This window comes from Gavialis gangeticus, unplaced genomic scaffold, assembly GCF_001723915.1.
Source record: "Gavialis gangeticus isolate Ggan-Ray unplaced genomic scaffold, GavGan_comp1, whole genome shotgun sequence".
NCBI classification, from domain to species: domain Eukaryota; kingdom Metazoa; phylum Chordata; order Crocodylia; family Gavialidae; genus Gavialis; species Gavialis gangeticus.
Window position 1 is genome coordinate 14,073,507 of NW_017729009.1, and position 15,224 is coordinate 14,088,730.

General features: G+C 36.8%; 1 protein-coding gene across 3 annotated transcripts in view; it reads left to right on the forward strand.

The window, feature by feature from the left end:
• DIDO1 (death inducer-obliterator 1) overlaps positions 1 to 15,224 on the forward strand; it is an 85,242-nt gene that overhangs the window by 63,439 nt on the left and 6,579 nt on the right. For all 3 annotated transcript variants that reach the window (XM_019510130.1, XM_019510131.1, XM_019510132.1), the window contains 7 exons: positions 500 to 616; positions 987 to 1,094; positions 1,482 to 1,617; positions 2,034 to 2,583; positions 3,576 to 3,729; positions 5,281 to 5,370; positions 6,064 to 6,259. In XM_019510130.1, the coding sequence (XP_019365675.1) occupies positions 500 to 616; positions 987 to 1,094; positions 1,482 to 1,617; positions 2,034 to 2,583; positions 3,576 to 3,729; positions 5,281 to 5,370; positions 6,064 to 6,259 (1,351 nt within the window). The remainder of the gene's footprint in view (positions 1 to 499; positions 617 to 986; positions 1,095 to 1,481; positions 1,618 to 2,033; positions 2,584 to 3,575; positions 3,730 to 5,280; positions 5,371 to 6,063; positions 6,260 to 15,224) is intronic.

Here is a 15,224-nt window from a genome sequence, read left to right on the forward strand (position 1 = left end):
GAAAATTAATATTTATCTGCCCCTGGCTGCCTGTCATGCTCGATGGCTTGCCAAAACTCAGTAAGCGCCCCTCTGCCAAAAATAATTGCCCACCCCTGTAGTAGATACACATGGCTGTTAGACATGCAGTCATGTTGACATGGTTTTAAAATGATCTGTTGTGAAAAGATTTGGCTTTTGAGAATACCAGAAACTAATATTTTTATTTCCAGAACAAGTATAACAGGTAGTGACTGTTAAATATTTCCTTACACCATTTGTGACACTTTTAGCCCTTCCACTGGAGAGATTTACTTAGTGATGAGGATAGTTCATTCTCCATGCACGTTCATTTTGATCTCTGTGCTTACTAAGCCCTGCAACTTGTTTACGCTTGGTACTTTTTAACTTAGAACTAAATCTGAGAATTAACATTCAATCTTCTGAAAAAACATTTCCCATAATATCTGGTCAAGCAGGTACTCTTATGCACAGCAATAAAGTAGACTTTTGTTTACAGGGTCTTTTCCATCGTGTTCTTCGTGGAGAAATTTCATTGACAAAGCTAGTGAGAATGAAGCCAGAAGAGCTTTTGTCTAAAGAACTATCTGCATGGAAAGAGAAACCAATCAGATCAGTAAGTAATTTAGCTTTGTTTCAGACATATTTCAAAGGAATTGTTGGGTTTTTGTTGTTCAACTGCTTTCCAGAGGATTTTTTTTGGCATTCTTTTCACAAAGGTTTGTTTGTTAATATTTGCCTTGAGCAAAAATAATGGAAGACTAATCTATTTTGTAGCTGTCTGAAAGTACTGAAAGTAAATGTCATAAGTACAAAAGTGATATCAACATAAGACACCTTGCAGGGATCATTTGATCTCAGCAGTTTTCCTGCCCAGAGCAGAGGGGTTGGACTTTGATCTTTTGAGGTCCCTTCCAGCCCTTAATTTTTATGATTTCTATGAAATGTGAGCTTTTTATTACAATACAGTGTTATGTTTTCTGTAGATTATGGAGTCAAGAAGTAAATCTTGTGAAAGTAAAAAATCAGCCATAAAACAAGAAACAATACCAGATGTGAATATGGAAGATTCTCCACCAGTGTCTGATTCTGATGTAAGTATAAAGATTTGTGTAAGCACCCAAAACACTGAAGAAAATAGATGACATCTGGTACTGCATGTTATTTGTCAGCAATGTATAGTTTCTAAGCATTTTCTTTAAGGATTTGCCTTTTAATGTTGGGAAGAGCACCACGCTTAATGTGCACAGTATTACAGATGCTTTTAAAATCAGGTGTTTACTTAAGTTTGCCCATTTTAAAGAGATATTAGCTGTCATAAAGAATGCTTCCGTGAGTAATCTTATGGAGGAGTGGAGGGCGGAACTGAGATGGCATTATTTTATGTTTAAAACAACTGCAGCTAAATTGATTCCAAAGACCTTGGTATATTTGAAATGATTAGAATTTTTTTGTTTGTTTTCACACTTGTTTCTTCACAGGAACAGCAGGAGTCATCCCGAGCTGCCGTGGATCAAAACAGTGCTCCCTCTCTGGATGTTTTCAGCAGTATGTTAAAGGACACGACAAGTCAGCATCGAGCCCATCTTTTTGACCTGAACTGCAAGATCTGCACGGGTAAAAAGAATTAGTTTTAGAGAAAAAGTTAACTCAAGTCTGCATATAAGAATTCCTACATGTAAAGAGAAAATTCAACACTCATTAAAGTCAACAGGAAGATGCCTTCTGACTTCTGTCGCTAGTAGGACTGAGCCTGAGTTGTGTGATGTACCATTAAGTGAATATAAACTGGTCCTCCTTGTAGCTGTGTAAAATTTGTATTGCAGTCACTTTTTTTCCATATCTTTCTTGGCACAGTCTTTTATTCAGGCATTTTAAAAAATCCTTTTTGATGAATATAACCAATTATATTTTCATTTTTTAAGGATGATAGAAAAATGCTTAACTACAGATTATATATAAATATATTTTTTTCTTTAATATGTATTGCCCTGTGGTGAACAGTAACTAAACTTTTTAAAATTAATTTACAGGTCAGATTTCAGCATCTGATGATGAACAAGCACCAAAGAAATCAAAATTATCAGCAACTTCTACTAAAAAGATGGAGCAAAAATCAAAATCAGAAATGCAGCCAAAATATGAAAGTTCTACACCAATGACAACTGCAGAGCCTGATAAAGAGAGAGAACCTGAAAATACAGTGGAATCTGAACTTGGATCTGGAACAGAAACGGTCTCTCAGACAAATTTGGAAAGAACTTACTTTCCTGCAACACAGGGACAGAATAATACAGAATCTTCTCTATCTGAAGAGTCCTCCATTTATCCTACTTCCTGTCCTGGAGGGGTTGTCACTACTGTTACTGTGTCTGGCAGGGACCCCCGGACAGCAATGAGCAGTTCTTCGGGTTCTGCAGCTGCAGCACTGCGTTCCAGTCCTGCACCTGACAAAGTTTCTGCGGGAGAAACAAAACAGGAAATACCAAAATCTGTTTTAACAGCTCCCAAATCAATATTAACAAAACCAACATCCTCACCAGATCCAAGATATTTGACTGTTCCGCAGTCACCGAATGTCAAGTACGTAAATTTGATACCAAGTCAACCCTAGTCCTAACCCAAGCTACTGACCCTTTAACATTATTATCATCTTTTACATGGGTGTGTTTGTGTTCAGAAGAGAATTTCAGACTTCTGAATGCATGTGAGCTGACTCAATAAGCCTTTTGATTTATCATCCTCTCACTTGCCCTCTCTGGTTGTTACAGTCTTCCTACAAAGTATCCATAGGTCTTACATTAACAGTAATAGATTTATAAATGTAGGTGAGTGGGAAAAATAGACTTGAAAGTGTAGTATGTGTGGTGTATGCATACAAGTGTACACACACCCTTTCTTAGTCCAGGCAATTACTCCAGATTTATATGGAGATAGCAAAAGAAGAATTTCATTCTACATTATTGTTTCTTTTTTTTCTGCTTACAGCAAGGTTGATTTAGTAAAAGGATTGGATCACTTATGCTGTGTACATATGATAGGAAATGCAAAAAAGTTCTAAAATGTTGATAAACCAGACTTTTTTCCCCTTCTTTTGCTTTTATTTTTGTTTCATTTTTTGAAAGCCTTTACTTGTAGTTATATTTAGCTTTTTAATGTGAAGTTTACAAACCTATTTAGTACTCATTTAGTGAAAGATGCTTAATCCACTTTACAGTTGTACAACAGAACAGTTGCATCCTTTTATTCCCCATCTCCACACACATGCTTTTATTTTCAGTATCCCAGGGCAGGGGGTTGGACTTGATCTCCTGAAGTCCCTTCCAACCCTAAACATCTATGAAATCTCCATGCATTCTTCTACTAAAATCCAGTTTGTTTCCTAGCATAGTTTATGTAGATAAATTATATAAGTCTTTCACTTACTTGGATTCCTTGTAAATAAACATGTTTACATTTTTGCAGCATATTTATTCACTTGCTAAAAATATATGAAATAATTCAGGGTGGACAGTAGAAGATAAAAAAAGGAAGTTCGCTTCTGACCTTCTTCCCTCCATGTTTGTGTCTTGCAGTGTCACAGAGGCACGGTCACCTCAGGATGGAGATACTTCCCTCTTTCTCTCTCGTGTCAGCACCATTTGGAAAGGATTTATTAACATGCAAACTGTGGCAAAATTTGTCACTAAAGCATACCCTGTCTCTGGGTGTTTTGAATATCTTAGTGAGGTTAGAACACACTGTGTGTATAAAATAAACCAGTATTTCCTATTATAAAGTTTTTGGTCACTTGCTGATTGTTGTCACAGTGCAAATATATCAGAACTAAATGGCATCACTTTAATCACTTCAGTAAAATTGTTTTCCTTAGCACGCTAATGTGAAAGCTATAGAAGTAAGAGGCATTTTAACCACAAATAAACTGAGAGATATCAAATATTTTACATTACAACTGTCATTTCTAATTTACTGTTGACTGAGTACACACTTGGTGTAAAACATGATTTAATATTGATGGTGACTTGAGCTTATCAGATATTTGCTTAATTTCAACACTTCTGCAGTATTCCTGAAAAAATTCTTCAGGAATTTAGTTTAACTTTCCCTTACTCAATGAATGGATATTTTGTGTAAACAGCCTCTATACTACTTTAATACTGGTAACAATGTTAAAACATAACTTCCTTGTAGAACATACAACTATTTACATAGTAGTTGTAGGATTATCAATGATAACTTCAAACAAGCATTTTTTACATGTATTAGTTATTGCACTGGGCAAATTAAGTAGTTTTCTTGTATGTGACCAATATTCTTACTTTTAACCATCTTTAATTGTGCTATGGGAGAGTTATTTAAATTGAAAGATTCTTACTATGTGGATACAGTTGCAGTGGGCTCCACAGATTAGGTTTGTGTCAATTCACAGATTAGGCCTGTGTGAAACCCAGTGAAATGTTGAAATTTTGTAGGTCCAGTAAAATAAGGTTTGATTTTCATGTTACTTCTGACCTGCATGACTTTTACTTAGGCTTCTAAATGTGTAATGTGTCAACAGTTTGCAGCATATTTTTTTCACATTTAAAAATGCATTCATTTTCGTTTAGAGCAACTATGAAGTATAGTTCTACAGTTCTAAAACAAATGCCCATTAAAATTAATTTACAAACAGAAAAAAGGCCTTGGGATCCTTGAAATCCTTTTATAGGAATTATGGCCTTGTTTTCAGCTTCACTTTGTGAAATGCTGTTTTAAAGTATATGGCTGGTACTTAAGTCATTCTTTTCTTGTAAAAAACAGTTATTTAAAATATGGCATCTACTTAAAACTTCTTTAGGGCTCGTGTTTAAAAATACTTCTGCTGCTAGACTTGATGAGCTGCTGATGAGAAGAGCTACAGCTATTTCATTTTTTTATATAAAATTTAAATTTTAATAACTACTCACTGTATCATTTGGCAAAGGCAGTCTCCAGTCAAAACAGTATGCATCTCTGAAGTCACTGGTTCCTAAATTACACTAAAGCCTCTACTTCCTGGCGTGCAGCATGTCTGAGATTGATGGTCCCCAATCTTTGCTGGCCAAGGGGCAATATTACGAACCAGGGAAACTGCCATGGGTAGCAGCATACTTTACTCTTCCCCATCTTTAACATTTTAATTTCCTTTGGCTGCAAACAACATTTGGGGACTGTTACACTAGGCTACTGGGATTGGGAATCTGTACTGCTCTTAAACAATATGGCTTTGTCTCATATTGCCATCTAATGCTTCTTGTTTAGGATTTACCAGATACAATTCATATTGGTGGGAGGATCTCGCCGAAGACAGTCTGGGATTATGTTGGCAAGCTCAAATCTTCTATTTCTAAGGTACTCATTTAAAATCCTGTGTGTAGTAGTGAAGAAGAAAATTGTAATATAAATGACAGAGCTACCACAGTTTTGATGATAGACACTGGATAACACTAGAAATGACCCGAGATCCAAGAATATGATTAAAAGTTCATGCTCCAGATTTTTCTTCAATAGATCCAATTTTTAAACTTCTGTGTTCTGAGCATCTTGAGTTTTTTGATGCTGTACGGTAAAAAATGGCTCAAGCTCCTCAGTTACTCTTTATCTTTGAGTAAATGTTCTAATAAGTGAAACAAAATTTCATTCTTTTGTTAACTGTTTAAACGTGAGTATGAAAGAATAGGAAGTATCATCCAATATATGCAAGAAATGTTACCATTAAAAACACTTGAAAAATGGAAAATGTGCATAATAGAATATGAATTGCTATTGAAATGCATAGTAAGTGTCTTCATTTCATTCGTATTCCCTAAATGTTAATAGCTTTGATATTGAGATATACAGAAGTATAGTATGCTTTTTAAATTTAAAATAATAATAATTTGAGTTAGCGATACCAATGTTGGTTACTGTATTGCCGTTACATTGGAAATTAGTCGTCATTGCCACCATTTATAGATACTGATAATTCCCCAAAGTGTCCCTCCCCACACTTTTTGCTAGTGTAGCAGTAGTTAAACATTTTCCCCTTGTACTTCTGTGTTGTAGGAGCTGTGTTTGATTCGTTTCCATCCTGCAACAGAAGAGGAAGAAGTTGCCTATATTTCTCTCTACTCCTATTTTAGCAGCCGTGGTCGTTTTGGTGTTGTAGCTAATAACAACAGACACGTGAAAGACCTCTACCTGATCCCACTGAGTGCTAAGGACCCAATTCCATCCAAACTCTTGCCCTTTGAGGGACCAGGTAAGCAACAGATTTGTGGGAAGTTAAATAGTACTCCTCTTAATCATACCAACAAGCATTCTGTCTAAGCCAAATGATGATGTTGGATTTAGGTGTAATAGATGCTCTCATGTAAGTACCACTGGAAAAAGTAATCCATTATATAATGACAGTTTTAAAAGAAAAAAAAGCAGCTGGTAAATTGGCAGTAGAGTTGCAATGAGTCAGTTCTTTGCCTCCCAAGATAAAATAGCCTATAATTTATGTAGCATTACCTCTAAAAATCCTGTCCACTATTATGAGTTTGAATTCCCCCATCAAACTAGATATGTTGAGTGATGTCTTATAAAACCCACCCACCTCATCCTGCGTATGACAGCCTCAAGCCAACAGGAAATTATAACTTTTGCCAAGCAGAGGAGTTGAGGTACCTACTAAGATGAAAGGTAATATTTGGAACAGCCTCCACTGCATCATCAGTTTTTGCGAAGTATGACACATGTTTGTGTATGCATGTGTGTGAATGTGTGTGCACATGCATGCTTCAGCTCCACTGTTCTGATGTGAATAAGCAAGCTTTAGCCAGATTATTCAGTCTCACACTAGCTTGATTTAAAAAACTCTAGCTGTGTAATAGGTGGCAGAAAATGAGTGTATAGCCTCGTCATCCTAATCGGACATGTATTTCTCAAATAAACCATTGGTAGCAAAGTTTAGCTTGAGTTTGCTCCTCAGTGAATGTGTGTGGCTTGGCGATTGAGTGAAGTGAGAATGAGGGGGTATGAATTCAGCCCTGAGATGTCATTAATTGGTGTTGAATCTGACACCATGTAAGACTGACAATTAAGAAGAATACAAATTGATTTTCCAAACAAGAGAATTATTTTGGCACAAAGTAGCAACTTAAGAAGCTAACAGAGTATGATTTGCAACCCAAGGATCACTTGATTTGTCATTATAGCCATCTACAAAATGCTGTAAAGTCATGTATCATATCCTGCAGCATGCTAAGCTCCTTTCATGAGAAACTGAATGTCCTCAACTCGCATATCGCAGGAATTAGGGTCTATTTGAATAATAAAATGTTCTCATACACTCCCTTGCTTGTGATGAGGTTTCATAATTGGGCCAGCTCTTGGTGCTCCCTGTTTTTTAAGAAAAAAAATAGTGTATGTATGTGTGTCTGTCCTACACTGTCTCAAAAGTTCAATCTCTGGATCCTCAGTCGCAGAGTGCGAGCAGGAAGTTTTAGCTTTCTAGCTATCCAACTGCAGCTAAAAGGCCAGTATCAGTTCCTTTCTATCTGTCTTGGGCATTTATATGATCCTCATTAGTATAGTATCTGAACACCTTGCAGTCCTTGATATGTTTCTCCTCATTGTGCCCTGCGAGGTAGACAAGTACTGTTGTTATTCCCCATCTTAAGCCTGGGAAACTGAGGGACTCGTATAAAGTGACTTGGTCTAGGTCACAAAGAAGACCTTTGCCTGGGACATGGGAAGCCCAGATTCAGTTCTGTTTTTCAGAGTCGCCTAACCACTGGACCTTTCTTCAGTCACCACAAATGAAATGCACACAGAGTCCTTTCCTCTCTGAGCCATGATGAAATGGACTTCAGCCTATGAAAGCTTGTGTGTGGAGGAGAGAGAGAGAGAGGAGAGTAGTAGATTTAGATATCTAATTTGCTTAGTGTGCATCTAAGATGCAAATCTACCCCACCTTCTCCATGATGAACAAGAAAAGGACTAGCCTACCAATTGTTGCCAAAGAACTCCAGTTCCCTATAAACACAATACCTTAGAAAGGCACTTGCAAAATCTGTCTTTTCTACAAGCCATGTTAAAATCTGACTTTGCTTAGCTTTACACACTTCCTTTATCAGTTTAATAGATTTTATTTAATTGCAAGACTATAGTGTATGTGGTTAAGCTGTTTCACTTAACTTTTCTTAGTTGGATTTTGCAATGTGAACATTTTCTGATTAAAATTTGATTAGGATGGGACAAATCTAAGGGGAAACTCACTTCAGCACTTAAGGGACCCTAAGCACTTTGTGCCAAACTTAAGTGAACTTTATCCAAGACCCAGTTCTCAGTTTAATTAGGCTATAGTTAGACAAATATATATTTCTAAAACGTTGTCTTGCTATTGAAATCTTTCTCAAATTTCAGAATTTAACTAACCCTTTATTATTGATATTTCAACCAACACTTATTTTAAAATCAGCATTATTTTTATTGACTATTTGGCCATTCACAAACAGAAACATTGTTTGCTTGTGGGTTTTTTGGTTTTGTAGTTCTGTTGGGGGGGGTATAGACGATACTTTCTTAAGTTGGTAACAACTTTGAATTCCTTGGACTTGCGTACCCAACTTGAGACAGTAGGGGCCTTAATATTAGTCTCAGAGCCTGCAAATCAGGTCTGTTCAAGGCATCTCAGGCTGGACATCCCAAATCATTAGTTACTTTTGGAAAATCTCGGCCTATTGTGATATGTACTTTGCGGTACAGGTACCTCTGATTCTTTTTTTTTACTATTATTTTTGCCCTCTCTGCTCCCTTGTTGACAAGGATTCTTGTGTTTATAGAAGCACAAGGTCTCTAGAGGAAGGGGAGCTCATTTGTCACTCAAAGCATATGTTTTAGGTTTGCTGTTGGACTCCAGAAAAATGTATATCAGTCCCCAGCAACCTTTAATTGTTAGTAGGGATGCAGGGGGTGAAATAAGGGATTTTTTTCAGTCAAATGTTCTATTCTAGATAGGTGATGATAACAACGTTTAAAGAACTGTGACGTCTTCTTTTCATTTCTCTGTTTTAGTTTGCCAAAATATTTCCTGGTTATCAAAAACTAGTGTTGGGAAAATTTAGCTTGTTGAGGTTAGATAGTTGCATCTGAAAGGATTTTTCTAATATATTTTAGTAATATTGCTCTTCAGCATGCCTATGCACAAATTAAAACATTTTGGGGGTGTCAGACTAAGCTAACTAGTATTTTAATAGGATTAGTTCAACATTTGTATTGATTTATAAACAGGAGAGTCTGAAAATTTAGTTGAAGGAGAAATGGGTACCACTTTTCGGTATAGAAAGAGAGGGCAAATAATTTAAAAGATTAATTTTTATGATCCTTCTACTTTTGCCAGTAGTTTACTAACAAATGTGAAATGATTTTAATAGTTATACTTAATTGCATTAAAATTTTTAACATGCATAGTAAAGGAGTAGTGAGGGTTTTCAGGTAAGCACATTTTTCTTCTCTGAATATGTCTATGTATTAAAATTATTCCTTAAAATAATGTAATCCACATTTTCAGATATTCAAATGGAATTTATCGTTCATTCTTTTTCTTCATAATCAATAAAAGTACTTTATGGAAACTGGTTGTTGTCTCTTAATTGAATGCCGTAGTAGTCGTTTGTAACAGTCTCATTGTACCTTTAATTACAGTTTAACAATACACAAAGTATATCAGAAAGTCTGTGATGGAAAATACAATCATAAGTGAGCAAGTAGCTGTGGTAAACAAGATAACATTTTTTTTTAACTGCCATTCCAGAAATACTAGCTAGAAAGTATGAGAATTGTGCAGAATTACAGACTATGCGTTTTCTGTTAGGCTGATATTGGGACACATCTAATGACATCCTGAAAAGATGTCATACCTAGAAACTTCACAAAAACAAACATCCCCCCCCTTTTTTTTAATTAGGGTTTAAAAATGGAAAGTGGGGGAGACATGTTCATTAGTTATATCCAATACTTCAGATAATGAGTACTTCTATCATCTGGCTCTTCTAGGTGGTTTTTTTTCTACTAGAAGTTTGTTGCATGTTGATGTTTCACATCCAGATAATTGTCTGAGTTTCTCATACACACAATGAACACTTTGTGGGGAGCACCTTTCTGAAGCTCTCAAAATAATTTTGCAAAGGAAGGTAAGCAGTTGTACTGAAAAAAGTGCAAAGATGTTCTACTGTGCCTTTATCCACTGGAGTCGGCTGCCATATAACATGGATTGAATTTAGCAGGAACGCAGATCTAAATGAGGAAGACATATTAGAAGCTTTAAAATGGTGCGTCTGATGGCTTCATGTTTACCGGTAATGTGTTTTTCAGTATGATCACCCTTCACTTGTTAGGAGTCTTATTTGAGGAATCATTTTTGTTAGGCGGTTTCACTTAAGGCATCTAACCTATCCTGCTGCACCACAGCAGGTTTCATTGATCTTTGAATTGTACCTAAAAAATGGGTCAGATTTGATCTCAGATATCTACTGAGGGTAATGTCATGGTATTTTCAATAGCCGTTTTCTGTATTGTGTCATTTTTTTGTATTGTATGCCTATGGATCCTGCTTTTGGACTAAGACCCCATGCTGCTACGTGCACATGTTTAGTGTCTTGCTTTAACATAACTCCATTACTACTATTTTCCCTCCAAGTTTGACAGAAAATGTCTCCCTGTCCATTTTATATAATTTCTTTTTAAATATTATTGAAAGTCCTTTTTATATTTTTCTGTAAATTTAATGTAATTGTAAGACTTTTGGGGAAAAAAAATCCTTTTTTTTCTTCAGCTGCTCCTGGATTTTGTCTGTTCTTAAGATACAGTATCTAGAGCTTTAGACACTGTATTCCCATGCAGGTCTAATGTGTTCTGAATGAAACTGGAGTTACTATATATTCTGTTCTTACAATCACAATTCTATTATAATCATTTGTAACGATTTCTTTTGTTGTGCCATGGTTGCATTTGACCCCAATTCAGTAATGCCATCACAAACATCTGTATCTCCCTACTTCTTCACTTGTGTTTTCTCCCACTGAACATTCATGTCTATTTGTTCCTTCAATCACAATACACTCGCATCTGACTTTGGCTTCAACTCTTCTCTCTTTATTGTCTATAAATAGGATTAGCATATTCTCAAACCCGTCCACTAGGCTTGTAAAGAAAACAGCAAATAGTCATAGAGCCAGAGTGGACATCTGCAGCTTGCAACTTCTCTTGCAGACTTAACATTGAAGCTCCTAATATGAAAGGATTAATAATTGCTGCTGGGTCATTTATTAAGCTAGTTGTACAACACCAGTTCAAAGCTCATTGTAAGAATGTGACAAAAAAACCTTGTATGTCCCCTATCTCACTGATTCTTTCATTCTGCGTGTGTATGTTAACATAATGCAGCATTGCAGTCTCTGGGTGGAAACTGGCATACCTGAGTTAAAATATAACTACTCAAGTGATAGTTTTAAACGGCCTGATTTGCTACAAGTAAGAGTTTAAATGGAACAAGAGTTACATATGTATCCAGATTAAAAGTTTGTAAACTTGATTTACTGGAAAAGATGCATGTAAGTGAAAAGCTAGAAAATCCTTATTTTCTTAGCCACAGTTATAGCGTCTGGGTCAAATTTGGCAGCTGACTTTCAGATGTATGCTGGAATAAAAGTGTTTTATAAAGAATTAAGCATTAAAATTTACTTGTTGATTTTACTTTGTTTATGGTACAGCCCAACTTCCTTTAAGTACTTTTAAAATACTTTACCACTTGAGAGCCACTTATCATAGAATAATTGGAGATGGAAGCTAAAATTGTCAAGCCTTAGTGCCTAAAATAATTAGGGCATTAAAGCCATATTTTGATCTCTACACAGAAGAGGTCTGATCTTTTGAAGTATAGACCCACCATCAAATCCCCTTGATTCAGTGTGACATGGAGAGGTGGTGAGCACTTATGACAATGAGATCCTAGAAAGACGATCGTTTCCCAAGAACAGTAATCTATAATAGTGTGTCGAGTTCTATCCCAGCTGATTCCTATCTCACCTCACCCGCCATGTCATCTTTCCCACTAGAAATTAAAGATTATCTGCAAGCCCAACTTCTTCCAGTGCAGCCTGCATCTTCTCTCCCAGTACTGATCATTTTCAGCAACTAAAAAAAAATCTCCAAGAGGGGAAAAAACAACTGAGAACTTTTATGAAACCCAAATACAGATATCCAAGGAGAAACTTACAGGCAGGTACCTGGAGGGTTAGCACTTGTATAATAAACTGAAACAAAGGCATGTTTACTGTCATAGGGAAAAATGCTGTCCCACTAGACACAGATTTTAAACTCATTGCTTATGGGACTTTGCCCCCCCCATTTATAACTAGGAATTGGTTTTGATTGGATGCAGAGGGGTCTTATCACAGACCATGTGTTCTCAAATGATACACGATTTAGCCCACATCTGAGCTGCAATGCTTGGGAAGAACTATGCAGATTTATGTATCAAGACAGTGTCTATAGGATTATGCCTGAATGTTGTTTCTATGAAATAAGTGTTTTGTAAAACAATCTTTTAAATGTTTGCTTTTAATTCTAACTAAGGCTGCGTCCAGACGAGTGCAACTGTGTGGTTAAGTGGCACTGCAGGCATGTCTGTGGTGTCACATACTGCACGTTCAGCTGTTTTCCATGCTGCAAGGGAGGAGCATGGGTGTTTTTTGGGTTTGGGTTTTTTTGTTGGTTTTTTCTGACCCCTGGATATCCAGGGGTCAAAAAAAAAGTGCAAAGAAAAAGCTGAGAGGTGCACACAGGGGCAGCATGCGCCAGTCAAAACTGGGCCTTGGTCGGCCGCAGCCATGCTCTGGTCGGCTGCCAGCCAGGCTCCGAGCAGCAGGATCACCACTGCTGCAGCCCCCGGAGGCCCTCAAGATCCCAGGTAAGGCTGCTGGGGCCAGCACAGTCCTGGCCTCAGCCTCCCCTACCCCACACCCAAGGTAACCTACCGTGTGCCACAGGACACGTGGCACAGGTGTTCCCCCAAGACAACTAGTGGTGGCACATGGTGCACTGCTGTTAGTTGTCCCTAGGGAACCAGCTGCCCACGCTCATGTGGACATGGCCTAAGGTGCCACCCTGCCCTACCTTCTGCCAGGCTCTGTTCTGAGGAGTGTTTCCAGTACCACACCTCTTAAGGAAATGCTTTAGAGTAGTCTTGGCACTTAGATTTTTTGCAGGACCTTTTGATTAAGATAAATTCTGACCGACCACATTTTGCTGGTTCCTTGGATAATAGCATGAAATTGAACTACAGTAGAGTTGTCCAGCTGCGTTCAGACACGTTCACTTGAGTTTGTAGAGAGGTGTCATTTTCCCCACAATTAAAAACATCTCAAGAGATGCTAATGTTTAGCCGTACTCTAATTTACATGTAAGCCCCTACAGCCATCTCTTTTAGAGAAAGGCCTACCTCTGGCATATGAAGTGCAAGTGCCTCAGTTGGATTAATGTTTGACAGGCTACAGTGCCTTAATATTTTGAAGCTAAAGAATAGTATATAAGGATACCAAAAGAAATATCTAATGATAAATGTTTTGTGTGTGAGTGCTTTATATATGAACAAGAGTATTGATGAATGGAAATGTGCAGCAGTCGCCTCAGAAGAAAATTTAAAGACGTCTCATCAACTCAAGAAAGAGAAGGACATGACGATGTTTATTCTCTGGCTTCATTTAAAGAGAACAAGTTAGAAATTTAAAATTTGAAGTATCATCACAAAAAGCTGCTTTAAATACACTAAGTTATATTAGATCTCACAATGCACCTTACACACACGCGCAGCTATTGAGGAAAGGCCATTGGGAGGGAAAATCCTTATGCTTGAAGCATATAAATTTCAACAGTATTTGTCACACCCCTGCTTAAACTATTTAAGAAATGGTTTTTAGCTTGTTACAGTAAACTTCCTCATCAAAGCTCAAATCCTGACCTCGTTTGACGTCATTAATAGTTTTGCCTTTGTCTTCATTGCAGCCAAGTTTTCACCCCGCTCCTTTTTTTAAGGATTTAATTTAAGCGTATGATTAAATATCATCCCTTCAGTGGGAATAGTTATGGTTAGTTTTAAGCATGACTAAATTGCTTTATCGTCTCAAAGGGTGTAAAGCTGCAGTACTTAGCAACAGTAAATTTAGAAAATGTTTGGTTTTTACAACTTGAAGATAAATTTAAGGAAATAGTTGTAAGATGTAATGTGATTTGATGTCTACTACCATAAATGAAACAAGCGTAAAATGTATGTAATTTTTAGTCGTTGGTTTCTTGGATATTAATATACTTGTGATCTTGAGCCCCTTAGGAAACAGTTTAGTTCCACAGTTTTTAAGTCTTAATGCTGAAGCTCCAAGATATCTGGGATTACTATAACTAGAAAATTTAATCAGCCCATAATGCACATTTGAAATGCAGTTCAGTACTATATGCTAAAAAAAGCTAATATTTATGAACATACTATACCTGTTGTACCCCTCGTCTAAACTCAGAAAATTATGAAAAAGAGATTTGCTGTTTAACCATGAAGAATAGTTATCAATGTTGTTGTAGTGTTTGTTTTAGAAGTTAAAATTCTCTATGGTAATTTACTAGCTGGATAGAAATGACAACTAATGACCAATATTTTGTGGGAATGATAGGGACTCTAGAGTAAAATTTAAAAAACATTTCTCCTCCCCCCCATAAGTGTTTACCTCCAAACATCCTTTTGCACTGAATGCCTGTATACATTTAATCTCTTGCCATTTACATGACAATGAAATGTGCCCTATCGTACGCCCTGGATTAACAGGTATAGCTTTCATAAGTATGAGTACAAAATTGTGTGTACAGGAAAGGGAGAACAGCATTAAATGGAATACTCTGAAACACATCCAGAAACATCTCTCACAATGACTTCATATAATAAACCTTCCTGTCAATTTAGGATGGGTTTTTCATAGGATTTGATTTTGAAGCCTTTACTCAATGAGTACTTTCGTTGACTTGGTGGGACTACACTTGTGTGAAGGCTGCAGCTCTGCACATTTAATGTTGAATATGATGAAATGAGTCGCGTGACAAAATGTGAACTATCTCCTTGTGCTTTCCTATGCCAATCCCTTTCATAATTTCCTGCTTGTCCATTACTTTCATAAGTATTTTGAACCTCTCTT